We start from the raw sequence: 25,272 nt of genomic DNA, 5'->3' as shown, positions 1-25,272 counted from the left end.
ACTACCGAAAGGACGTGCTGAGGATCGAGTCGGTTCAGTGAACGGCCACCAGGATGGTCATGGGGCTCAAGGATCTCACGTATGAAGAAAGACTAAAGAAATTGCGGCTGTACTCACTTGAGGAAAGAAGAGAACGGGGAGATATGATTGAAACGTATAAGTACATCACGGGACGCATCGAGTCAGAAGATGATATCTTCTGGCTCATGGGACCCTCAACCACCAGAGGGCATCCGCTGAAAATCAGGGGAGGGAAGTTTCATGGCGACTCCAGGAAGTACTTCTTCACCTGAAAGAGTGGTGGATCACTGGAACAGACTCCCACTCCAGGTGATAACGGCCAGCAGCGTGACGGATTTTAAGAAAAAATGGGATACTCACGTGGGATCTTTAAGGGAGTAAATTCAGGGGGGGGGGAGATACTTGGAATGGGCAGACTTGGTGGGCTATAGCCCTTTTCTGCTGCTTTTTTCTATGTTTCTACCCTTCTCCAACTACCTCCAGAACCCACTGTTCTGAGGTGATGCAGGATCACTCTTGGCAGAAGGGAGACAACTTTCCCCTTACCTGTACTCTCATTAAGTAGGATAAACTGCTCACATCCCACTTAAGAGGGCCAGAGTCACTGGCTCTTCTGGGCCCACAAAAAGAGCCAGACTTAAAGGATCTATCCAAACAAGAGGTCACTGGTCCTGAACAGCAAGCTGCTCCCCTGGAGCGACCCCCTAGATGGGTGAATACCTCTGGGAGTCCTGTCTTAGCTCAGGGAGACAAAGGCCTCTTCTCTCCCATGTCCTTCCCGAACTTTAAGCATCCCCAAAGGGCAGCTGAGAAGTTTTTTGGAGGCTGCATCCGCAACCCAATGATGAAGCCAGAAACAGCTCCCAAATGGGAGAAGTGGACCAAGCCATAAATGATTTCCACCGGGAAGGCTGCACCAGACTTCAGACAATAAATTTCCAGAGACTCTGGTAACTACCACAAATGGTAGACTGAATGCTACAAGCGAGACTAAACCACTGATCCATCTGCTTCTTATGCAGCTCAAGGAGAGCTGAAACACAACCCCCCCCCCCCCCCAGAACAGAAACAGCTGTGTTCTTGGTGACCGCTTTGGGAATACTCAGTACCTCTCCAGCATCTCAGAAGTGAAGGCGTTTCAATACTCCAGGGCCTTAATCTCCTTGAAAGCCCCATCAGGAGACTCCCATTCCACTAGCCTCATGCGAGTGAAGGCTTTATGGAGAAGAAAATGTTTTGGAGGTTCTCCAGAGGATTCCACAGCAGGAGTCTTGAGTATCCTCAGAGCTGTCATGACTTCATCAATGAGACAAGAAACCTGTTTTGACAAAAGAGGGTAAATTACATGAGAAAACTCCTCTTTCTCCTCCTTTGGAAGAGAATCCTCCTCAAAATCAGAGTCTGAAGGGGACTGGGTGCTCGAGAGACCCTCTAGGATTATAGTAAAGGTACTCGGTGCATCATAAATTCCCTGATCTTCTCTACAGAGTTCAGCCTCTGTGGAACAGACCACAGCCAATGCCATTCAGCACCTCCCCTCACCAATGGCTGAGGGGTCTGCCTCTAGCTGCAGATCTTAACCAACTGGGCTGTGAAGCCAAAAATAAATAAAAGCTAGAGGGCCCACTGGGACTCCCTAGACCCAGGGTTAATGGTGGAGACATGCCTCTCCATCCCTCTAAATTCTGATGGGAGCTGCAGGCTCTCCTGCTTTGAAAAGCAGTAGGAGAGGAAAAGGCAAAATCAGGACAAAATAGCCATGGGTCTCGACTCTTCAGAGAAGGGAGAGCGGTTTCAGCTCCAGCAGTCCCTCCTACTCCACTCCACCCCCACCCCCTAATGGCCATTTCTGAAGTTAGAAATTAGCCTATTGTACTACCGTATATACTCGAATATAAACCAGGATTTTTGGGCCCAAAATGGGGGTCCCAGTTTATATTTGGGCCAGTGCTCCCCTCCCAGAATTATTGCAGGCCACCGCCAGGCTCTGCACCCTGTTCCCCCCCTCCCTGCCCTCGTACCTCCTCTGCCGATCCCTGGTGGTCCAGAGGTGCAGCGGGCAGGAGTGAGCTTTCTGCACTTCTGATCCGCTGCTAACCTGGTCGGTGGTGGCTGCAGTGAGATTGGGTTTCTTCAGCTGATGAGTGGCACTAAGCAGGAGCGCACTTTGGCGCTCCGGCTCGGTGCTGAGTGGATTCTTGACTCCCGCAAATTCTCAGCACCAAAGCACGCTCCTCCTCAGTGCTGCTCAGCGGCTGAAGAAACCCAATCTCGCGGCAGCCACCACCGACCAGCTTGCTCCTACCCGCTGCACCTCTGAACCACCAGGGATCGGCAGAAGAGGTATGAGGACAGAGGGGGGGAGGAGACAGGGTGCAGATACTGACAGGGGAGGGAGGGGAGGGGGCTGGCTGCAGTGCTTGGCAGGTAGGGGACTGGGTGCAGTGCCTGACATGGAGAAGGCTGGGTGGTGCTTGGCAGGGAGTGGGCTAGGTGCAGAGCATGACAGGGAAGGGCACTTGAATATTAAGCCACCAGACATATTAGAATCAACCATTTTTCCTCCTTTTGGGGGTCTCAACTTATATTCGGATCAACTTATATTAGAATATATATGGTAAATTGCTGGCTCTTGCAAACCGCACAATGTCAAATACATGCAGACCTAACTCCCTGCACATGCCTAATTTAGTCCTGGGCTCCAGCATTTCAGTCATTCCCCTGTTCTCTCCACCTCCCTCTTCCCCCCCCCCCCCATTAAAAAAAAATATTCAAAAAGCTTTATTCCCTTGAAAAGGAGAATAAGACTAGCCAGGCAGAATTTAATTAAAATTTTGTTGTTTCCCCCCTCTCCTAAAAGTGACTGGAAGCTGCAAGGAAGCCCACAGAAGGAACACCCAAACAAGGTAAACGAGCTACAAAAGGCAGAGGGATGGGAATTTGGGAACTCATGCCCCACCAGCAGGGCTCTGAAGGACCGAGCCACAAGCATTACTTACTGGATGTTAAGAAGCGCAACTGAGGGCAGCGGAGCAACAATGTTCCCTACTCAACCAGGTCCAATCCAAGGATCAGGTAACTTGGGTGTGGCCTTTAGGCTCGATCTTGCAATGCAGCCTCAGCCAGAAGAAAGATGAGCTATAACAGAGACTAGAAGCACCAGTATGAACAATCTACCATTTGCTAGAGACAGAGAAAAATACTGGAATTTTTCCAGAACACCAGGAGGTTATACCTGCAAGTTCACTGGAAAAGCCACATGTTCAGAATGGTACAGCCTCATATGACAAGGAAGGCATATTTAATGTATGCAAACTGCCATGATTCTGTGAAGAATATCAGTCTATTAAAAACAATTAATAAAGAAACATCAAAGTAGGTGCATTATTATCCCATCCTGATACTGCTATCATTAGCAGCACGGTCTTACACTATCCCACTCCAGTCATATAGCACAGACTAAACAGTAAAAGGATATTCTCTTCAATTTGGGCAGCAAGATGCTTACAGTCTGTCCCAATGGCAATGTAATCATCTGTAAAATCACCAAAGGCAAATAAATACATAGAGGGATGCAGTGCCAGGACCTCTCTCCCACTCTCCAACCTGTAATTCAGCTGTTCTTCTCCCAAGCATGTACAGATATCAGAGCGTTACTGTGTTTGACAGAGGATGAAGGCTCCCCAACTTCTCATACACAAGCACCTGGCACAATCCATATCTAATTTCCATCTGGAATCCCTCATCAACCCCAATCAGCAGTAGATTCACTAGCAGAACAGCACGAGAGTAGAAAAAAAACCCCCAACAACAACATCACACCCCTATACTCTGTCCACACTGCAAGAAAGCACAGTTACTTACCGTAACAGGTGTTATCCAGGGACAGCAGGCAGATATTCTTAACTGATGGGTGACGGTACCGACGGAGCCCCGGTACGGACAATTTTAGAGTGATTGCACTTAAGAACTTAGAAAGTTCTAGCTAAGCCGCACCGCGCATGCGCGAGTGCCTTCCCGCCCGACGGAGGCGCGCGGTCCCCAGTTAAGATAAGCCAGCTAAGAAGCCAACCCGGGGAGGTGGGTGGGACGTAAGAATATCTGCCTGCTGTCCCTGGATAACACCTGTTACGGTAAGTAACTGTGCTTTATCCCAGGACAAGCAGGCAGCATATTCTTAACTGATGGGTGACCTCCAAGCTAACAAAAAGAGGGATGGAGGGAAGGTTGGCCATTAGGAAAATAAAAAAGATTGACCGAAGTATCCATCCCGTCTGGAGAATGCATCCAGACAATAATGAGATGTGAAAGTATGAACTGAGACCAAGTAGCAGTCTTGCAGATTTCCTCAATAGGAGTGGATCGGAGGAAAGCTACAGATGCTGCCATAGCTCTAACCTTATGGGCCGTGACAGAACCTTCCAGTGTCAGTCCGGACTGAGCATAACAGAATGAAATGCAAGCAGCAAGCTAATTGGATATCGTGCGTTTAGAAACAGGATGACCCAGCTTGTTAGGGTCAAAAGACAGAAACAGCTGAGGAGATGATCTGTGAGGCTTAGTGCGCTCTAAATAGTAAGCCAAAGCACGCTTACAGTCCAAAGTATGAAAAGGCTGTTCCCCTGGAAAAGAATGAGGTTTCAGCAAGAAAACAGGTAAGACAATGGACTGGTTAAGGTGAAAGTCAGACACAACCTTAGGGAGAAACTTTGGATGTGTACGCAGAACCACCTTGTCATGGTGAAAGACTGTGAAAGGTGGATCTGCAACTAGTGCATGCAACTCACTGACCCTCCTGGCAGAGGTGAGAGCAATAAGGAAGACCACTTTCCAAGTGAGAAATTTGAAATGTGCTGTGGCCAAAGGTTCAAAAGGAGGCTTCATTAAGGCAGAAAGAACCACATTTAGATCCCAGACTACAGGAGGGGGCTTGAGAGGTGGTTTCACGTTGAAAAGGCCCCGCATGAATCTGGAAACCAAAGGATGCGCAGTAAGAGGTTTTCCGTGAACAGGCTCATGAAAAGCAGTAATGGCACAAAGGTGGACTCTGATAGAAGTAGACTTGAGTCCAGAGTTAGACAAAGAAAGGAGATAATCCAACACTAGTTCTACAGCTAGTGAAGTTGGATCATGATGATGTAGAAGGCACCAGGAAGAAAACCGGGTCCACTTCTGTTGATAGCATTGAAGAGTGGCCGGCTTCCTGGAAGCATCAAGGATAGAACGGACGGGCTGAGAAAGGAGGGAATGAGTCGAGGTCAGCCCGAGAGATACCAAGCTGTCAGGTGCAGAGACTGGAGGTTGGGATGCAGGAGAGACTGCTGATGCTGAGTAAGCAGAGAAGGAAATAGAGGAAGAAGGATGGGCTCCCTGGAACCGAGTTGAAGTAGAAGGGAGAACCAATGCTTCCTGGGCCACCGTGGAGCGATGAGAATCATGGTGGCATGTTCTCTCCGGAGCTTGAACAGGGTCCGCAACATGAGAGGCAGAGGAGGAAATGCATAAAGGAAAAGATTGGTCTAATCCAGGAGAAACGCATCTGCTGCCAGACGGTGAGGGGAGTAAAGTCTGGAGCAAAATTGGGGCAGTTGGTGATTGTGAGGAGCTGCGAAAAGGTCCACCTGAGGAGTGCCCCATTGAGCGAAAACAGACTGGAGGGTCATGGGATCGAGAGTCCATTCGTGAGGTTGGAGAATTCTGCTGAGGTTGTCTGCTAAGGAATTCTGCTCTCCCTGAATGTAGACAGCTTTCAGGAATAAGTGGTGAGCTGTCGCCCAAGACCAAATCTTGGTACGGCTTAGCTAGAACTTTCTAAGTTCTTAGAGTGCAATCACTCTAAAATTGTCCGTACCGGGGCTCCGTCGGTACCGTCACCCATCAGTTAAGAATATGCTGCCTGCTTGTCCTGGGATAATATGTTATATGGAAAGATTAGGTTCTTACCCTGGTAATCTTCTTTCTTGTAAGCCCTCACTCTATTCATGAACACTAAGGTAGTCAAATCCCATCTCATGAGATCTCTTGTAGGAAGCTTCATTTGCACAGTTTTGCTCCTTCTCTCTTACCTCTAGACTGCTTTCCAACTAGAGAGAGCTGAACGGGGACAACAGGAATCCAGCGGGACCTGCGGGGATCCCGTGGGTTCCCCCTTCATGGTCTCGGTTGGTGCACACGCCTCCTTTTCCTGCCCTCCATCTGATCTTCTATGCAGCATGCAGCGCTCCTAGCACACCACCTGTAGCCAACCCGTAAGTCTACCCCCGACATCAGAGGGAAAGCTTCACATCAGCCACGTGCAGTGTGTAGGGCACGCTGCCCTGCAAAGTGCAGCTGGAAGGTTCAGTTTTGGGGGGGAGCAGAAAAGGAGGGAGGAAGTGAGCAGGCACACATATGTTGTAACAAGGAGGAAGCACATTGGGACATGGGAGGGGCCCAAATGCAGGACACAGAAGGCATAAACTTGGAAGAGAGGATGGAGGAAGGGAGGGAAAGAGATGCTGAGGTGGGGGGAGAGAATAGAAAGGGAGAACTGGGCGTGTGTCAGTGAGAGGGAAAGAGATGGTGTACACGGGGAATAGAAGAAAGAGGAAAATTTGTGGGCATAGGGAGGGAGTGAGGTACAGATGATACGGAAGAGAAAGATGAGAGGAAGAAATGTTGTGGTGAAAGGGAACAGTGGGACAGATTGAAAGGGATGCAAGAAGGAGGAATGTTGAACATAGTGGTGAAGGGAATGGAGGGAGAGATGTGGCATGGTGCTGGAGAGGGGCGATAGAAGGAGAAATGTTGGGCATGGGGCTGGTGGGCAGGGGCGAAAGATGCTGCACATGGTCCGGGAGATGAGAGGGGGATAAATGCTGGACCATGGTAGGAGAAACTAATGGACAGCAACAGAAGAATTTACAGAAGACGGGAAAGTGGAAAAAAGAAACTGGGACCAACTTGATGGAAAAATAAGTCTCCAGACAACAAAGATAAAAAACAGAATTTATTGACCAAAATGTGTTAGCTTTGTGAAATGTATATAGCAGATGTCTTTGTATTGTGTTCAACAGAAAATGCAATGCATTTCTGTTTTTATTTCTCCACTGTTGAAGTACAAGCTGACCCTTGCTGTGGCTGGTGGGGATCCCCAAGCATCACCAGCAGATGACCTCCTCTAGAGATAGCTAGAACTCTCCTCCACAAAGCACAGCATCTGTGACTCAAGGATGCTACTGCTGTCTGCCATACTTGGCAAAAGGGACCCCGGCCACCTGCAGAGGAAGTCGTCAGTTGACAGCTTGGGGGTCCTCATCAGCTGAATATTTATATTTTATATTTAATTTAGAGGCTCTGGTAGAAACTAGTTTACAAATTATGTATTCTTCCCAATTTATATTTCCAAATTAATAAAGTGTCTGCTTTTTTGTAAATGGGTCTCTACCAGAGCCTTTAATTTAGTAGCATAATTAACTACTTCTGAAGTTTATAGGGACAGGCGGAGATGGATTTGATTCCAGTGGGGATGGGATAGACTCCTAGCGGGGACAGACAGGGATGGGTTTAATTTCTGTCCAAGTGCAACTCTCTACTTCCAACTTGTAATTGTCTTCCTAGAAGCAAAACAGTAGGAGCTAGTCTCTTCTGCTTGTGTCATTCCTGTAGAGGACACAGAAAGAGAGGGGTACAGGGAAACTCCCCAAGAAACCAAGTCTAATCTCCTCAAATTAATAAACATAACAACAAATAAAACACTGCATAGTGTGGGGACACATAGGTGGGAGACCCCCCTGGGGCAAAGTGCACAATATCTGCAGATGCTAATCACAGAAAGGCTGGTCAAAGAACCAGAAATCCAACTTACTGGTACATATTGAGGTAGTCAATTGGCAAATCAGTAAATCCCAGAGCGGGCTTCAGGAATAGCGAGGGTTTACAAGAAAAAAAAAAAAAAAAAGAAGTGGGATTACCAAGGTAAGAACCTAATCTTTCCTTCTTGTACAACCCCACTATTCCTGAACACTAGGGATGTAACAGAGCAGCCCTTCAAATTCAGGGTAGGGCTGATGAGCCTGCCACCAGAATTAAAGATCCAAATGCGAAATGCTTCTTGGCTGCCACATATATTCTGTAAAACTTCGTAGAAGTACGCAAAGACAACCAAGTGGCAGCTCTAGAAATCTCTTCTGTGGAAACCACTGAGGACGAAATTTGTTCGTTACTTCCAAGTACCAAAGCAAAAGCCTGCGCACATCCAACGATTTCAACATCCTCTCACATTTGCTCGAACCCGATGGCAACCACACCTCTTGATGTGAAAACTGGAAACCACTTTTGGCAGAAAAGAAGGGAGAGTGTGCAGGATTATGCTTGATTCTGTAATCTGAAGAAAGGGATCTCCAGGACAAAACCTGAAGATTGGACACTCTGTGGGCTGATGTAATGGTCACCAAGAATACTGTCTTAACAGTAAAATCCATCAAACAAGCTTAGTTCAATGGCTCATATAGTGGACTAGCAAGTGACCTAAGAACCAGATCAAGATTCCAAGTCAGAAACAGCTGATGCAGTGGAGGGTGGAGTCATCATGCATCCTTCAGAAGCATGACCACATCCGGATGAGCCGCTAGAGAGTCCCTCCCCCCCCCCGATGGAGATTTGGAGGGGAACTTCCCTAGAGGCAGAGACACAGAGAAGATTCAACCATCACTTTGGTGAAGGTCCAAGGAACTGATGCCAGCCCAAATGGCAAGGCCGCAAACTGGAAGTGCTGTTGCATGACATGGAACCTAAAGTACCTTCTGTGTTCCAGAGAAATGGGTATATAATAGGTAGGCCTCTGTCAAATCCAGAAAAGCCAGAGATTCCCCCAGCACAACAGAGATAATCGCTGACCTCACCGTTTCTATTCAGAACAGAGGAATTTTGAGGGCCACATTGACCACTCTGAGGTACAGAATTGGTCTCCAGTCTTCGAAGCCTCTCTTTGGTACAATGATATATATCGAGTATCTGCCGGAGCCAAGTCTCTGGAATGGCCACCATATCCAGTAATCTCTGGACAGTGGCTCTGACATTCATCTGGTTTCCTTGCTGGGTAGATATTTGACCCGAGGGTCCTCCAGCATATTGATGACTTCGTCTAGAGGTACAAAAAGTAGAACATCCCAGCCCCTTAGAGGACCGAGGCCTGCTGTCCAGCAAAGACTTAGGTTTGTGACCTTGCACACTAGCCACAAGGTTATCCAGACCTTTACCAAACAATAACTGCCCCTTAATTGGTAGATTACTGAGAGTCACCTTGGACAAAATCACCAGACCACCGTCTGATCCACAGCATCCAGCGAGAATAGATAGAGTAAGCCGACAGCTTGCTTACCACCCTGAATAGGTCATACAGGGCATCAGCCACATAGTCCACTGCAGAGATTAAAAATGGGAGATCTCTATCCATGATAGTGTCAGGGTGACAGACCCTGGTGACAAAAGATGCCACTGTGGCCGCTTTCCAACCTGAGGCCGCAGAACCAAAAAGCCTTTTGAGCACAAAATCGATTTGGCGGTCTTAGGCATCTTTCAACACCACACCGCCCTCACTGGGAAGAGAGGCGTGCTTAGTAACTTGCACCAAAGAGTCCACCTTTAGGGAAACAAAAAACTGATTAAAAGTCTCTGCCATCGAATAGAGCTTAGGCATAGCCTTGGCCACTCATACAGGACTTTCTAGCACCTCCCAGTGAACTGTGAGCATCTTCATGATGTCTGAATGGTCAAGAAAATGGAAGACTGCGGCTTCATGCTACTTATAAGGGAGCACTGTGCTGTCATTGATCGAGAAGTCTCCAATTTCAACTCCTGAAGGGATTCTGAAAATATCCCTATCAGCTTTGAAGGTTTGAACAGTCTCCATATTGTGGGGATCTTCCCCAAGATCCAGAGCCTGCAGATCTGTAACTGCAGCTTCATCCCCCACTGTGGAAGTGCCTATCAGAGAAAGTAAAGACATGAGAACATCATCTGGATCATCCCAAATCATCCTCAGGTGAATTGTTCCCCGAATATACATAGCTCTGTTTCTAGGGACCCATACTCTTGGAGTAAGGGACCCCTGTAGTAGGCATAGTAGGCAGAGTCACCAAACTCTTGTTAGCCAAATCAGCTTGAAACAGCATGTTAAATTCTGGGGGAAATCCTTGCCCCTGAGGAGCAGGGATCCCCTGTGCCCTGTTTAGAGCCCTTGAAGCTTTTCTGGGATTTTGGCACCAAGTTGCAGCTGTGTTTCGCCAGAGATGCACTTGCGCTGCCCCCCAGCCCAATTTTGGACTTTTGGGCCGGTCCTCGATTAGACTGCGCACCAACCCCCCCCCCCCCTCACAAAGGGACAGGGAGGCTGACGCCGAGTACATTTCCCTCTCCCCCCGTGACGTGGTACACAGATGCTCACCTGATAGCCATCCACTGCAAACAGGGCATAAATCCACAGTATCCTGCCCTGAGTCCATCCTAACTGTTTTTGAGTCACAAAGATGTGTTTTGATTCAAATTATTGAGTCTCTGTGGCTGAACGGTTTTTAACTCAAAAATCCAGTACTGTTCCGTTTCCACTGAATGGTACTCTACTATCTGGACATATTTTCACCATAGTTCTTTAGGTTCTACAGAACCGTCCATTTGCATATTTATGACGTTGGTACGTTTTGCCACGTCATTAAGTTTTGTCTTTAACTGCAGTGTACTCAGGGAGCGTTTTCCACACTATCGTGCCATTTTACATTTTAGTATCCTTTTTGTTTAGAGGTTAATGCCAGCAGAAAGCAGTGCTCACACTCCCGAGGAAGGAGGAGAGTCCTCCAAAATGGAGCTCTGTTGAGCTATTTGAACTTGGCATGCTACTGGGATGGCAGATTGACAATCAAATGTGGAAGATAGTACACCAGTATACATGTTATGAAATCACTGATAAAGCATTAGGACTGCAACACTGATTTTTGAACATGGATATCATGAGAGAGAATTTCAGACATGTATGAAAGACACAAACACACGAACTAGACTATAAGACATTTATTCGCTCACCTATTAGGAGACTTTTTTTATTTTTTCACTATTTGTGCACTTAGAGAAGTCCTGAGATGTTTCACAGACAGTAACCTGTATGGGTTAATGACAATTGACAACTCTTATATGTAGGATATGTCCCTTTGAGAGTTGTGAAGACTGAGGACTCTACTCTCTATTCACATTCTAATATACTGTCAAGTAAAAAAATTAGGACACCCCGTGAAATATTTTCTTTCTTAAGAAATGTTCGCACATCAATGTCAAATCTTTTTTTTTAATTTATCTCTGGAAAAGAAAGTAATTCCAAGTTTATTATTTTTTTGATATACCTTCTATCAAAATTTATCTAGACAGTTTACAATCAATAAAAATATTTAAAACAGAAATAAAAATAGCAACCACATGATAATTAATAGCTGTGGAAGACAGGGGGGAGGGGGAAGTTACAGATACCGCACAAGACTAACATGACAGGGGGGTTCAACAGAGATGGTAAAAAATATATCGAGTTAAAATAAAATATAAAAAGATGAAAGGGGATGGATAGAACATTAGGATATAATTCGCTTCAAAAGAAGCGTTTGGTGTTGAAAAACCTGAATTAGATATTATTCATGGAGGAAGATAAGGATGCCAAGATTAAGTATTGTAGGCATCCTTGAATAAAAAAGTTTTGAGTTTTGTCCTGAATCATGTAAGAGAAGACGCTTACTTGATATGCAGGGCAAGAGCATTCCAGAGCGAGGGCGCCATAATGGAGAAGATGGACTTTCTAGTGGTGTCATAAAAAATTTCTCGAATGGAAGGGACAACTAGCAAATCTTGATAATTCGAGCTTAGAGTACGGGTTGCGGCGTGGGGGATTAAATGTTTGTCTATAAAGGCTTGAATATGGTGTTGTTTGATTTTATAGGTGAGAAGTAGAATCTTGAATGTGATGCGGTGTGGGATTGGAAGCCAGTGAGCATCATGTAGAAGGGGAGCGACATGGTTGAATTTTTTTGCATGGTATATAAGTTTAACAGCTGTGTTTTGTAAGATTTGTAGTCTGTGTAATTCTTTTTGATTTATACCCTGGTAGAGGGTGTTACAATAATCAATGTTTGAAACGATTAGGGAGTAGATAAGAATATTTAGTAAGGGAGGACTGAGTAATGAAGCAATGGAATGAGTGAGTTTCAACTTATAGAAACATTTACTGATTACCGAGCTGATTTGCTCATGAAAAGAAAGGTTTTGATCCAAGATGACTCTGATGCAATTGCAGGTAAACAACAAAAATTTTCCTTGATTTACTCATGAAACAAAAGATATCCACAAAAATGTGTATTCTAACTGAGGAATTAAAAAAGGACACCCTAATAGCTAGTGTTATTCCCTTTGGCTGAAAACTGCAGTGATACACTTCTTGTAGTCATCTACCAGACTCTTGACATCGGTTTGAGGAAAGTTTGGCCCACTCCTCAATGCAGAATTCTTTCAGCTGTGATATGTTTGAGGGGTTTCTTGCATGTACAATCCATTTCAAATCACTCCACATTATCTCAATGGGATTAAGATCAGGGCTTTGACTCTACCACTCCAGGACTCTCCATTTCTTAGTTTTCAGCCAGTCCTTGGTGACTTGTTATGGTATGTTATGGGTCATTGTCGTGTTGCAGGGTCCAGTTCTACTTCAGCTTTAATTTTCTTACAGATGGTCTCACATGTTCCTCAAGCACCCTCTGATACAAGGTAGAATGCATGGTGGATTCTATGATGGTGAGCTGGCCAGGTCCGCTGCAGCAAAGCATCCCCAAACCATGACACTTCCATCTCCATGTTGATATGAGGTTCTTTTTCTGGAATGCTGTATTTGGTGTACGCCAAACATGTCCTCTTTTTCTGGTGTCCAGATAATTCAATTTTAGACTCATTTGTCCATAGAACACTATTCCAGAAGTCCTGGTGTTTGTCTACGTTCTCTCTGGCAAACTTCAGTCTGGCCTTGATGTTTCTCTTAGAGAGCTAAGGTTTCCTCCTTGCATACCTCCCATGCACGTTAAATTTGTGCAGTCTCTTTCTGATTGTAGAGGAATGCACTTTCACATCAACAGTAGCAAGAGCCGTGATGACATTTTAGGGTTTTTTGGAGACTTCTTTTAGCATCTTACAGTCTGCCCTGGGGATCAACTTGCTTGGAGGGCCAGACCTGAGCATGTTGGCAGTTGTTTGGAAAGTCCTTCACTTGTACACTATTTCCCGGACCATGGCATGGCTAATGTCAAATTCTTTCAAGATCTTTTTAAATCCCTTACTAGACTTAAAAGCTGCTACAATCTTCTTTCTGAAGGCCTCAGACAGCTCCACTGATCTCACAATAATGTTTACTCTCACCACAGCAGTTATGAGCACACCAAACTAAATGTCTGAGGTTTAAGTAGGACAAACCTCCTTCAAAATGCTGAGTAACAATGTTCTAATCAAATGAACCTGATGTGATATACCTGTGTGTGATTTAAGCCACTTTAAGTGGTAGGATATGTAGGGGTGTCCTAATTTACTTCTCAGTTAGAATATACATTTTTGTGAATATCTTTTGTTTCATGAGTAAATCAAGGAAAATATTTGTTGTTTATCTGCAACTGCATCACTTTCTTTTCCAAAGATAAAAAAAAAAAAAAAAGATTTGACATTGATATGTGATCATTTCTTAAATAACTGAATATTTCATGGGGTGTCCTAATTTTTTCACATGACTATATTTATTTATTCATTCATTCATTATTTTTAAAGGTTATATTGTGTCCTTTTAAGGAATGTTTTGGAGGCAGTTTTGCTACACTTGTATATTTGTTCAGCTAGTTTTTGTTGAAAGAATTTCTAACAAGCCTGTTACTGTGCCAAGCTGTGTGCTGGGAGCTGCAGAATGGAAGCTGCAAAAACTTACAGGGAGATCCTCTGCCTCAACAAGCCTGGAACCTGGACCGCCTGTTTCTTCTGACTGCCTCTCGGGCCTAATACATCAGCTGGAGACCTCCACCCTGCCCGGAATCCACACATGCCGAAGGGTAGAGAAACATCTTTGGCCCAGATCCTGGAAAGACCACAAAGCCATGCAGCCTGCGCTCAATCACACTAGCAGACAAACCTAGTGGGGGAACAATGATCCCAAGAGAACAGTCCCTGAGCCTGTGAATGCAGGCTGTCCAGATGGGTATAATTGCAAAGCAGACAACCCCCTAAAAGCAGACTTTGTCACTTAAAGTCTACGATCTCCCACAGCCAGAACCAACCCACAAGGAGATCCTCTGCAGCATGAAAAGTACGTGAAGTAGCGGAAGAAATACTAACCATAAAGAAAATAAACACAAGCAGAAAAGCTCCTACTGTCTTGCTTGTAGGAAGACAACTAGAAGTTGGAAGGCAGTCTAGAGGTAAGAGAGGAGGAGCAAAACTATGCAAATGAAGCTTCCTACTAGAGATGGAAGTGTTCAGGAATAGAATGGGGTTGTACAAGAAGTACATTTACATGCTTAGTACTGCATGTTATTGATTCTGGTTTATGATACTTTGGGTGTGTAATATATTCATCCTTCAGGCCTGAACTGGTGGAATAGAAAATAAAATAAAATAAAAAAAGAGTAATACCAGCTTCCAGGTGCAGAACACAATCACCTGTAAGATGCCAGTTCTTCTTTTCTTCCTCACCAAATCTCTACATCTGCTACATCTGGGAGTTGAGCAGTAATCTATCACAACCCATCTCCACCAGCTCTGAATCTAAGCAACTACTTAAACTACCCAATCATCTGACCTCCCTGGTGCTCTGGATCTTGCTGTACAGTACCTGTCCAAAAAATGCTATTTATTATTATGCTATTTATTACATAAGATATAGGTAGGATGGGATTTGGAAATATGATATTTGCTAATTGGTTTATTATTAATGGATGGGGTGGGTGGGGAGGGATTCTTTTATACTTTAATGATTATAAGTAAGAATGTCAAGTGATTTGTAAAAATTTTTCGATTGAATATTATACACTTGTTGTAAGATATGAAAATGAATAAAGATTAAAAAAAAAATATGCTGGCACTAATCCAATTAGTTTCCGAGTCACTATAGCCTGTTTGTGACAACTCAGCCAGTATTGTTTGGTTGTGCTGTACCCTTAAGTTCTACCCTCTTCATTCTTTGGTTTAGAAGCAGCAATGGGCAAGATCTCTGCAATACTGCAACTTTCCAACCCTGCTCCTACCAGTGCCATAGACCATATTAGTACACATTGGCTATCTGGCGCATCCAGACTGCCCCATTTCACTCCTGGTACAATGGGCCATAGAGTGCAGTTTATCTCTAGCTTTCCCTTCATTCTTCACCATTAGGGATCCTCTGTGGTTAACCCAGTCTTTCTTGAATTCCATTGCCTTTATTGCCTCCACCACATCCCCTGTGAGGCTGTTCCAAGCACCCATTATCTGTTTAGTAAAGAAATGTTCTCATGTGCTTCTGAATCTACCTTCAGAGCGTCATACTGTTCTAGAGTATTTATGGAACCTGCAAGACACTTTGTTAAAAAGGCATGGTGGCTACAGAAACATCTGCTACATCCATGAATGTGCAGCAAGGACCATAACCAGTGGTTAAGAGAATCAAAAGATATTGCTAGTATGTTTCCTATAGAGAGAGAACGTGTCAAGTACTCAAACTAAAGAGACCAGCTTTAACACCATAAGAATCTAGGATAAGATCTAGATTCTGGTTACTAAAGCAAACTTAGGAAAAGAGAGAATGACATCACTAAAGATAGGGAGAAAGGACTGGTCCATGTCTACCCCTAGTCTGTGCCTCTGTTCTCCCACAGGCTTACTATCTGTCTGCAGTGCAGCAGTCAGCAGCTCTCTGCACTTATTCCGCACTGTATCAGAGGTGACAGCAACTGGGGGAAAGGTGGTGATTTTCGGAGTTGTTGGCGTTTTGGGTTGTTCCTGTTTTCTGTGCGAGCTGAAAAACAGATATTAAAAAGCAAAGAAAAATAAAGAAGTCTGAAGTTAGATCCCAGGATCATTAAAAAATAAGACTGTACATCAATCACTGCGATTTAACATGTTAAATTATTAATTGTGTACAGCCCACTTTCTACTTCCCTCTGCTCGTACAATCCAGCATCCCCCCAACCAAACACAGCTGCTCTCCCCCTACCTGCCCCCAGAAGTCTGCAACTCGTCTACCTCGGAATTCAGACTTCGACCCTGCAGACCAACGAAAGACGAACAGAAAGGCTGCTTATGGCCAAACCCACCACTTCTGAAAACAAGAGTTGTGTCAGAAGGGATGGGCGAGGTCAGGTTAGAGCAGTGTATCGTAATCTGTGTGCCTCCTGAGATTTCTGGTGTGCCGCGACACTCTGGCGAGGAGAGTCGTCCGCGCCAGCTGCCTGCCTACAGGACATGCCTCTCGCAGCGAGGCATATCCTGTAGGAAGTCAGCCGACACGGACGACTCTCCTCCTGGCCAGCATCTCTCCTCTTCTCCCTGTACCTCCCTGATCCCTGTAATGATGGGGTCGCAGCAAGACGTGCCTCCATGCGTGACATCATTGCGTCAATTTCTGGGTGCCTTCCAGCCAAGGCACTGCATTTAGTGTGCAACCGGCCGGAAAAGTTTGCGGGTTAGAGGAAAAGGCCAATATCAGTGCCTGAGCCCATAGCAGCTCTCCCCACTCAACTGTTTCCTGTTTTATCTGCCTAGGCCTACTTTCAATGTTACAATCAAAGGAGTTTACATATTATACACGGGTACTTGTTTTGTACCTGGAGCATGGAGATTAAGTGACTTGTACAGAGTCACAAGAAGCGACAGTAAGAATCAAACCTGTTTCCTCAAGTTCACAGCCTACTACACACTATCTCTGCTGCTTCTCAGCTCTGCTCATAGTTCAGGGGTAGGAAACTCCGGTCCTCGAGAGCTGTATTCCAGTTGGGTTTTCAGGAATTCCCCAATGAATATGCATGAGATCTATTTGCATGCACTGCTTTCAATGCATATTCATTGGGGAAATCCTGAAAACCCGACTGGAATATGGCTCTCGAGGACCGGAGTTCCCTATCCCTGTATAGTTCATTACCTCGGGTCCATAGAGTCACCACTCTCCTTCTTCTTCCTCTCTTCTGTTTTCTCTTCTGGGGCATCTACCAAGACCCAGAACACCACAATTATACATTTTTCAATTCAATGGCAGTCAGTCTGCTCTCAAATTAATAATCCCAACAAATACTACTATCATTTCTATAGCAATGAAAGGCGTACACAGCGCTGTACATTTAATATGTAATACAGTCTTACACAGTAATATTTCACAACAAGACTTTTTTGGGATGTTAAAAGATAGTTATGGAAAGCTAGTCTCAGATGAGCTCCTAGACAGGCTTTCTGGACATGCCCCATACAGTAACAAAGCTTTGACTTGAAATCATCTTATCCCATCTAGAGGTGAGCCTGAGAACCAGGTGTGTGTATTGAAAAGAAAAACTGCTACTGAGAAAGCAGGCACACAATTTCACACAGAGCCACTACTAAGGAAGATGTGCATCTAGGCATGATGCCTCTTTTCCCCGCAAGTAACTCAGAGGTTCTCACCCAAGAGCTTTTTCCAGGATTTGATGAGTGACTTAGAAAGAGATATAACTTCTTCATCCATACTCTGCTTTCTTAATGCATTCACAGACATCCCAATCCTGGTGGACTGAAAACCAAGAAGAGCAGATATGTTTCTTGATTAAAACTTGAACTATCCACAACTCTGGCCTCATTACTTGATCACCCTTTCATTTGTTCAGTACACCAAGGGGGGAATTCATTAACAGTTGCTACTGTGTTAGCACATGCTAAAGACGCCCATTATATTCCTATGGGTGTCTTTAGTGTTTAACTCACGTTAACGTAATAGTGCCCGTTGATTGATTTACCACCAAGTCTCTACTTGAGCATTCAACTCAAGACTGGATCAGAAAAAAAGTTTACAGATAAAAATACGACACCCCTGTCCCAATTAAAAGGGAACAGTCACCTGGCTACCTACTTCAACCACTGCTCTTCAAATCTACCTTGGATATCAACATTATGACACATAATTAGGGCTTCTAATCATTGATGTTCATAAATTGAAAATGTGTTTATTTTCCAGAGTTTTTCACCACAAATACTATTGTTGGGTACCTTTTCCAGTAGAATCAAACATAGATTAGATTAGATTAGATATTTCTATCACTTAGAAGACTACTGAGGTAAGTAGTACCTAATCGTCCCTTCCTGACAAGTGGGTTAAGTCCCCCAAATTGCGAACTGTTATAAAAGGAATCAAATTTTTTTTTTTCAGTTTCACCTTCTTCTTTAGTGGGCTATACTGCCTCTCTTCAGTTTGTACCAATCATTAGTATACATAAAAAATGTGATAAATATCATAAATCATAGTCATGGTATACTAATGATTTCCTTATGTTATATTAATTATGGTTCTGTACTTTAGATTTTTTAATATACTGTATTTTGTTTGTGTTAAATTATAGGATTAGCTGAAGGTTTGGAACAAAGTACCCTGTAGGCTTTATTAAAAGCAAAAGGTAAATATAATGAGATATCATCAAAATTTGTAAGGAATGATTTCTTTTCCCAACAGAATTTGTATTATGGAAGTTCAAATAAGGCGGGAAGATTATTGGCAAATTATCTTAAAGCAAAGAAAAGAAGAACAAAAATTATTGCAATGAAAGGAGAGACACATACTAAAATTAGAAGCATTTTAAGTCAATTTCTAAATTTTTATAAAAACCTATATTCTTCTGAGCTTTATGAAAATATAGAAAAAGATGGTTTAGACTTTCTGAATCTAATTGAGGGGCCAAAAATTTCTGAGCATATAAAAAAAAGTTTAGAAGAGCCTATATCATTAAAAGACTTAGAAACAGCGTTGAAGTCTCTTACAGTTGGGTCTGCTCCAGGTGGTGATGGTTTCACAGCAGAATTTTATAAATCATTTCAAATTACCCTATTACCTCATTTATTGAAATTATATCAGTCTCAACTAAATAAGGGTTGCATTACAGGTACTATAGAACAGTGTTTTTCAACCGCTGTTCCGCGGCACACTAGTGTGCCGCGAGATGTTGCCTGGTGTGCCGTACGGTCAGGGCTGCCATCAGGGCAGTACCACCAGTCCTGCATTCAGGGACCCGGAGCTGACAGGGGGCCCGGGCTCCCCCAGGGTCCTAGGCCACAGTCTAGGGAGAGGGGCGGTCTGCCCCACGTGGACAGGAGAGAGCTGGACGGGGGACCCGCGGAGTTCAATACATCTCGAGCCGCGAGGCTCGTCTTCTGTTCCTGCCTGCCCTGCAGCTAACATATAGCTGATCACAAGCGTTCCCCGATGTCAGCGCTGACGTCGGAGGGAGGGCTTAAGCAAAGCCTGCCCTCCGACGTCAGCGCTGACGTCTGAGAATACTTCCGTTCGGCTATTTGTGCGCGGCAGGGCAGGCAGGAAGCAGAAGACAAGCCTCGCGGCTTGAGCTTCATTTTGCTGAGAAAGTTGCAAAGATGGGCTGGGAGGCAAACACGGAACACAAAAGGGGGGAGGGAGTGCGTTTTTGGACACAGAAGGCATGGACTTGGGAGAGAGGAAGGGAGGGAAAGAGATGCTGAGGTGGGGGAGGGAATGGGTTTTTGGACACAGAGGGCATGGACTGGGGAGGGGGGAAGGGAGGGAAAGAGATGCTGAGGTGGGGGAGGGAATGGGTTTTTGGACACAGAAGGCATGGACTTGGGAGAGAGGAAGGGAGAGAAAGAGATGCTGAGGTGGGGGAGGGAATGCGTTTTTGGACACAGAAGAACTGGACTTGGGAGAGAGGAAGGGAGGGAAAGAGATGCTGAGGTGGGGGAGGGAATGAGTGTTTGGACACAGAAGGCATGGACTTTGGAGAGAGGAAGGGAGGGAAAGAGATGGTTGTGTACACGGGGAATAGAAGAAAGGAGAATTTTTGGTCATAGGGAGGGAGTGAGGTACAGATAGTGGCATACCAGGGTGGGGGGGGCGGTCTGCCCCACCCCGGGTTTACGTCCCAAGGGGGTGCACAGCTGGCCACCCTCCAGTGTTGTCCCTAGGCCGGCAAACTGCGGCTCTTTAGCCACTTGAGTGCCACCGCCGCCATCGGGAACAGGCCGGCGCCAAGTTCTCCCTGCTTTTCCCTGTGGGGCCAGCCAACTCTCGCCACCCGTCGTCAATTCTGACGTCGGAGAGGACGTTCTGGGCCAGCCAATCGCTGCCTGGCTGGCCTAGAATGTCCTCTCCGACGTTAGAATTGACGACGGGTGGCGAGAGTTGGTCGGCCCCGCGGGGAAGAGAAGCAGGGAGAACTTGGCGCCGGCCTGTTCCCGATGGCGGCGGTGGCACTCAAGTGAATTACTTTATATATAGTCAATATAGGCACAGAGTTAAATTTTTTAACATTTTCTAATGGTGGTGTGCCTCGTGATTTTTTTCATGAAACAAGTGTGCTTTTGCCCAAAAAAGGTTGAAAAACACTGCTATAGAAGAATCATTGACTATAGTTTTGCCAAAGCCAAAGATCCCACATTGGTTTCAAATTACAGACCTACATCATTAATCAATGTAGATGGAAAACTTTTGGCTAAGACATTGGCTTTACGCTTGGCCAAGGCTCTCCCTTTTATTATTGATATGCACCAAACTGGATTCGTTGCTAGGAGACATTCATCCAATAATACAAGATTGGCTTTTCATATGTTAAATTTAACAAAAGCCAAGAAGGATCCAGCTTTTTCTGTGCCTTGGATGCAAAAAAAGTATTTGATCGGGTTGAATGGACCTTCATGTATCAAGCTATGGAATGGTTTGGAATAGGTTCAAGATTTATACAAATGATTCAAACATTGTATAGCTTCCCTGTTGCAAAATTGTATATTAATAATAATTTTTCAGAACGCTTTAATTTGCAGAGGGGGGTTAGACAAGGTTGTCCCCTATCTCCTTTGCTTTTTGATATTGTTTTAGAACCCTTGTAATTAGCTATTCAGCAAGTAAAGGAGATACACGGTATTCCTTATTCAGACCGAGAATACAAAGTCTCTGCATATGCAGATGATATTTTGCTTCATTTGAGAAATCCAGAAAGCAGTTACTTACCGTAACAGGTGTTATCCAGGGACAGCAGGCAGATATTCTCTACATGTGGGTGACGTCATCCACAGAGCCCCAATCGGACACTCTCGCAAGCAAACTTGCTTGAAGATCTTCAAGCTTGCGAGTGTACCGTGCATGCGCGTGTGCCTTCCCGCCCTAGCTAGGGGGCGCGTCTCCTCAGCTTGGCCTCAGTTCAGATAGCTAGCAAAGAAGCCAACCCCGGAGAGGTGGGTGGGTTGCGAGAATATCTGCCTGCTGTCCCTGGATAACACCTGTTACAGTAAGTAACTGTGCTTTATCCCAGGACAAGCAGGCAGCATATTCTCTACATGTGGGTGACCTCTAAGCTAACCAAAAAGGGATGGAGGGAGAGTTGCCAATATAGGAGAACAGAGTACACAAAACTGACTGGCCAAGCTGGCCGTCCTGTCTGGAAAAGGGATCCAGAAGTAGAGAGAGGTGAAGATATGAACCGAGGACCAAGCGGCAGCCATGTAGATTTCCTCAATAGGAGTTGATATGAGGAAGCAACAGACGCCGCCATCGCTCCGACCAGGCACCCCGGGACTCGACACTGCAGAGGGAAGCCAGTCCGAGTACAGCAGAAAGAGATACAAGCAGCCAACCCGTTGGAGATTGTTCACTTAGAAACAGGACGCCCTACCTAAGGGGAGCAAAAAGATATGAAAAGATGAGGAGTAGGCCAATGAGCATGAGGGCGTTGCAAGTAGGAAACCAATGCACGCACACAGCCCATAATAAGAAACGCCACTTCTCCAGGATGAGAATGAGGTGCAGGAAAAAAATCAGGAAGACCAACATATTGGTCGAGGTGAAAATCCGAAACCAACGTAGGGAAGAAACACAGGAAAGAAACGGAGGACCACCACATCAAGATGGAAAACAGGGAAAGGTGGGTCCGCAACCAAAGCCTCACTAACCCTGCTAGCAGATGTGAGTGCAACAAGAAAACCTTCCAAATTAGACACCTCAAATGAGCCCGAACAATTGGCTCAAAGGGAGGCTACATCAACCTGAAGAAAAGCAGCAAAGGCACTGAGGTGGACTCGAATAGATGTTGATTTGAGACCAGCCCCCAGATCAGTGCAGCAGGAAATCCAGTACAGACAACAAGGAGGCAGATTGTAGCTCCCTGCGAGGCATAGCACACCAAGAAGAAAAGCTAGTCCACCCGCGAGTGTAAATCCGCCTAGTGGACCTGTCCTGAGAAGCCTCAAGAACATCCTGTACAGAATGTGAAAACAGGAACCAGGAACAGGAGGAGAGGAACCAAGCTGGTAAGCGTAGAGACTGCAGGTTGGGAGGAAGTAGAGAACCCAAACTCTGAGGTAGCAAAGAAGGACAAACAGGAAGAAGCTGAGGCTCCCTGGCACTGAGTTGAATGAGAAGGGAGTATCTGGGGAGATAGAGCCACCGAGTGGCAGGGACTGACTCGAGGAAAACGAGAGTCATCAGAATCAGAGGGAATGGAGGGAACGCATATAGAAATAGGTTCATCCAATCCAGAAGGGAAGCAACCGTCTCAAGCCGGCGAGGGGAGTAAATCCCAGAGCAGAAACAAGGCAACATGTGGTTGAGGGGGGACGCAAACAGATCCATCTGCGGAGTCCCTCCAAGCAAACACCGACGAAGAGGACTCAAGTTGTCTGCCAGACACATCGCCCAGGGCCAAATCCCCAGAGCTCTTCAGCAAAGAGAAAGGGAACCCGCGGTGCGCTGAACGTTGACAAAAGACAAGGCTACACGGGTGTCTGTCTGAAAAAGGACCCTGTGGTTGCGAAGCAGAGGACAAAAAGTTCGCAGAGCATTGAAAACAGCTCAGAGCACCAACAGAGTGACATAACAAGTCAATCCATGCTGGACCAATAGCCGAAAGAATGGAGACCATCGAGAGGAGCCCCCCAAGCGGAGCGGAAGAGTCTGTCATGAGGACCTTCCGCGGTCGGGGCACATGAAACAACAAACCTCTGGAAACAGTAAAAGAGAGCCTCCATGAGTGGAGAGACTGTCTCAAGAAAGGAGACACCGCAATGTGAAAACTCCATAGGCCGTTACGGCGCCAGAAGAACCACCTGGTGAGACGAAGCTTCGAGAAGCCTGTCACCAAAAAAAGAAAAGACCTGAAGACCCAGCATTCGCAGGGCTGCCGGCACCACAACCAAGCATCGGGAGAAAACTGTTGGATGAGAAAGGCGAGACCACCCGAAATCTGAGGGATCTGCAAGGCTAAATAAATCTGAAGAAAATAAAGCCTCCAGGAGACCAAGAGAGCAGAACCAATCGCCTTGAGCCCTCGAGGGATTGGAAGCAGATTATCCTCTTCAACAGTGATACGAAACCCAAAGGGGGAAACAGCTCCCAGAAGAGACTGCAAAGGCAAACCACAGCACCAGGCTGGGGAGCATGCTGACGGAGTCGCAGAGGCTGTGTCCAAGGTGGAGGTCAGGAACAAGCCGTAGTGGAATACTGGGAATACCGATGCAGATGATAAGTCCGCAAGGGATTCAGCAACAAACCATAACTCAGGTTAGGCAGACTGGCCAGGCAGTCCGGAAGGATGAAATCCATGAACCCGAATCTGTAAGCAAGCCCGAAGACCCAGTACCACAGAAGGTTAGTGACTGTGGAGGAAAAAGTCCACAGCAACCGACGGCAGGTGGACCATGTGTACTCGAGGGAAGTACAAGGGATGGGGCATATGCCTTACTTCAAAGAAAAGGCATAAGGCAAACCCCATTCCCACCAGGAAAGTACGTCAAAGACGATTTCCCAACGAATAAATGGACCTTCCCAGTCTCCCATGGGTGACTGCAGAGAAACGCAGACCATGAGGGAGAAACGCACAATGAGAAAGTCAGGGAAGAGAATCTGCTGCTTAACACAGCAAAGAGATACTTCAAGCAGAAGGGTCAAAGAGGCAGGAAGAGTATGAGAAAATGAGTGCCCTCATACAAGCCTTGGAGAACGGGAGAAACAGGAGCCCCCACAGCAGGCCTTGAAAAAAAGAACGAGGAGGCGTGGAACATGGCCGACAAGAACCTCCAGCACGAAACCCTACCCACACCTGGAACAGACCCCAAAGAGCCTCAAAGCATGAGGAAAAAGGGGGATCTGAAACCTGCCACAAACAGAGGTGCCTCATGGAGAGGAGCACCTCAAGGCAAAAACCAAGAGAGGCCTCTCAACGGCCTCGAAACTGGACAGCATGAGCACAGGGCCCGGAGCGACCAAGCGAAGACGCAGTCGAGGATGAGCACGAGGCCCAGTGGAGGACGAGAAACCAAACCCCAGAGACCAATCAGGGGGCACCCCGAGGAAAAGCACCCACCGACATGCAGTAAGCCCGGGGTGAGGCCGAGACCTTGCCCGGGACCAGAAAGGTCCTTCAAGAGCCTCGAAAGACGAGGAAGAGAGGGATCCGAATCTCGCCTCGAACAGAGGCACCGCGACGGAGAGGAGTACCACACGGCAGAAGCAGATTGAAGCACTTCGACAGCCTGAAGCCAGACATCCGGAGTACAAGGCCAGGACGGACTAGGCGATGGCCCAGTCGAGGACGAGGCACAAGACCCCAGAGACCAAGCAGGAGGAGCCTCGAAAACAGGCGCAGTCCTGCAGGAAGCAGGGTTGAGGCCCAGACCATAGGGATCCCACAAGAACCTCGGACAAGGAAAAAGAGGAATCCAAATCCCGCCTCGAACAGAGGCGCCCCGAAGGGGAGGAGTAACTCGAGCCGAAGCAGATCGAGGCTGACGGACAGCCTCAAAACTCGATAGCCAGAGTTCGAGGCTCGGAAAGACCAGGCGAGGACACAGTCGAGGCACGAGACCTCAGGTCGAGGTCGAGGCGCCAAGCCCCAGTCGAGGTCGAGGCGCCAAGCCCCAGTCGAGGTCGAGGAGCCAAGTCCCATCCAGAAAGGTGGCACCATACCAATGAAACTGGTAATGACGGTGCAGCAGTGCGCTCCATAGAGGGCAACTTCGAGGATGAGTATTCCCTATTAAAGGAGG

The 25,272-nt window shown here is 46.1% G+C and overlaps 1 protein-coding gene across 3 annotated transcripts in view; it reads right to left on the bottom strand.

The window, feature by feature from the left end:
- The window catches only part of TCEA2 (transcription elongation factor A2), a 111,293-nt gene that overhangs the window by 49,877 nt on the left and 36,144 nt on the right, over positions 1-25,272 (bottom strand). For all 3 annotated transcript variants that reach the window (XM_033963386.1, XM_033963388.1, XM_033963387.1), the window contains 4 exons: positions 17,686-17,791; positions 17,174-17,237; positions 15,918-16,051; positions 3,500-3,556 (listed from right to left, as the gene is read on the bottom strand). In XM_033963386.1, coding sequence (XP_033819277.1) covers positions 3,500-3,556; positions 15,918-16,051; positions 17,174-17,237; positions 17,686-17,791 — 361 coding nt within the window. The remainder of the gene's footprint in view (positions 1-3,499; positions 3,557-15,917; positions 16,052-17,173; positions 17,238-17,685; positions 17,792-25,272) is intronic.

The sequence above is a fragment of the Geotrypetes seraphini genome, chromosome 11, assembly GCF_902459505.1.
Source record: "Geotrypetes seraphini chromosome 11, aGeoSer1.1, whole genome shotgun sequence".
Classification (NCBI taxonomy): domain Eukaryota; kingdom Metazoa; phylum Chordata; class Amphibia; order Gymnophiona; family Dermophiidae; genus Geotrypetes; species Geotrypetes seraphini.
The sequence above is the reverse complement of the archived record's forward strand: the minus strand, read 5'-3'. Positions and strand labels throughout refer to the sequence as shown.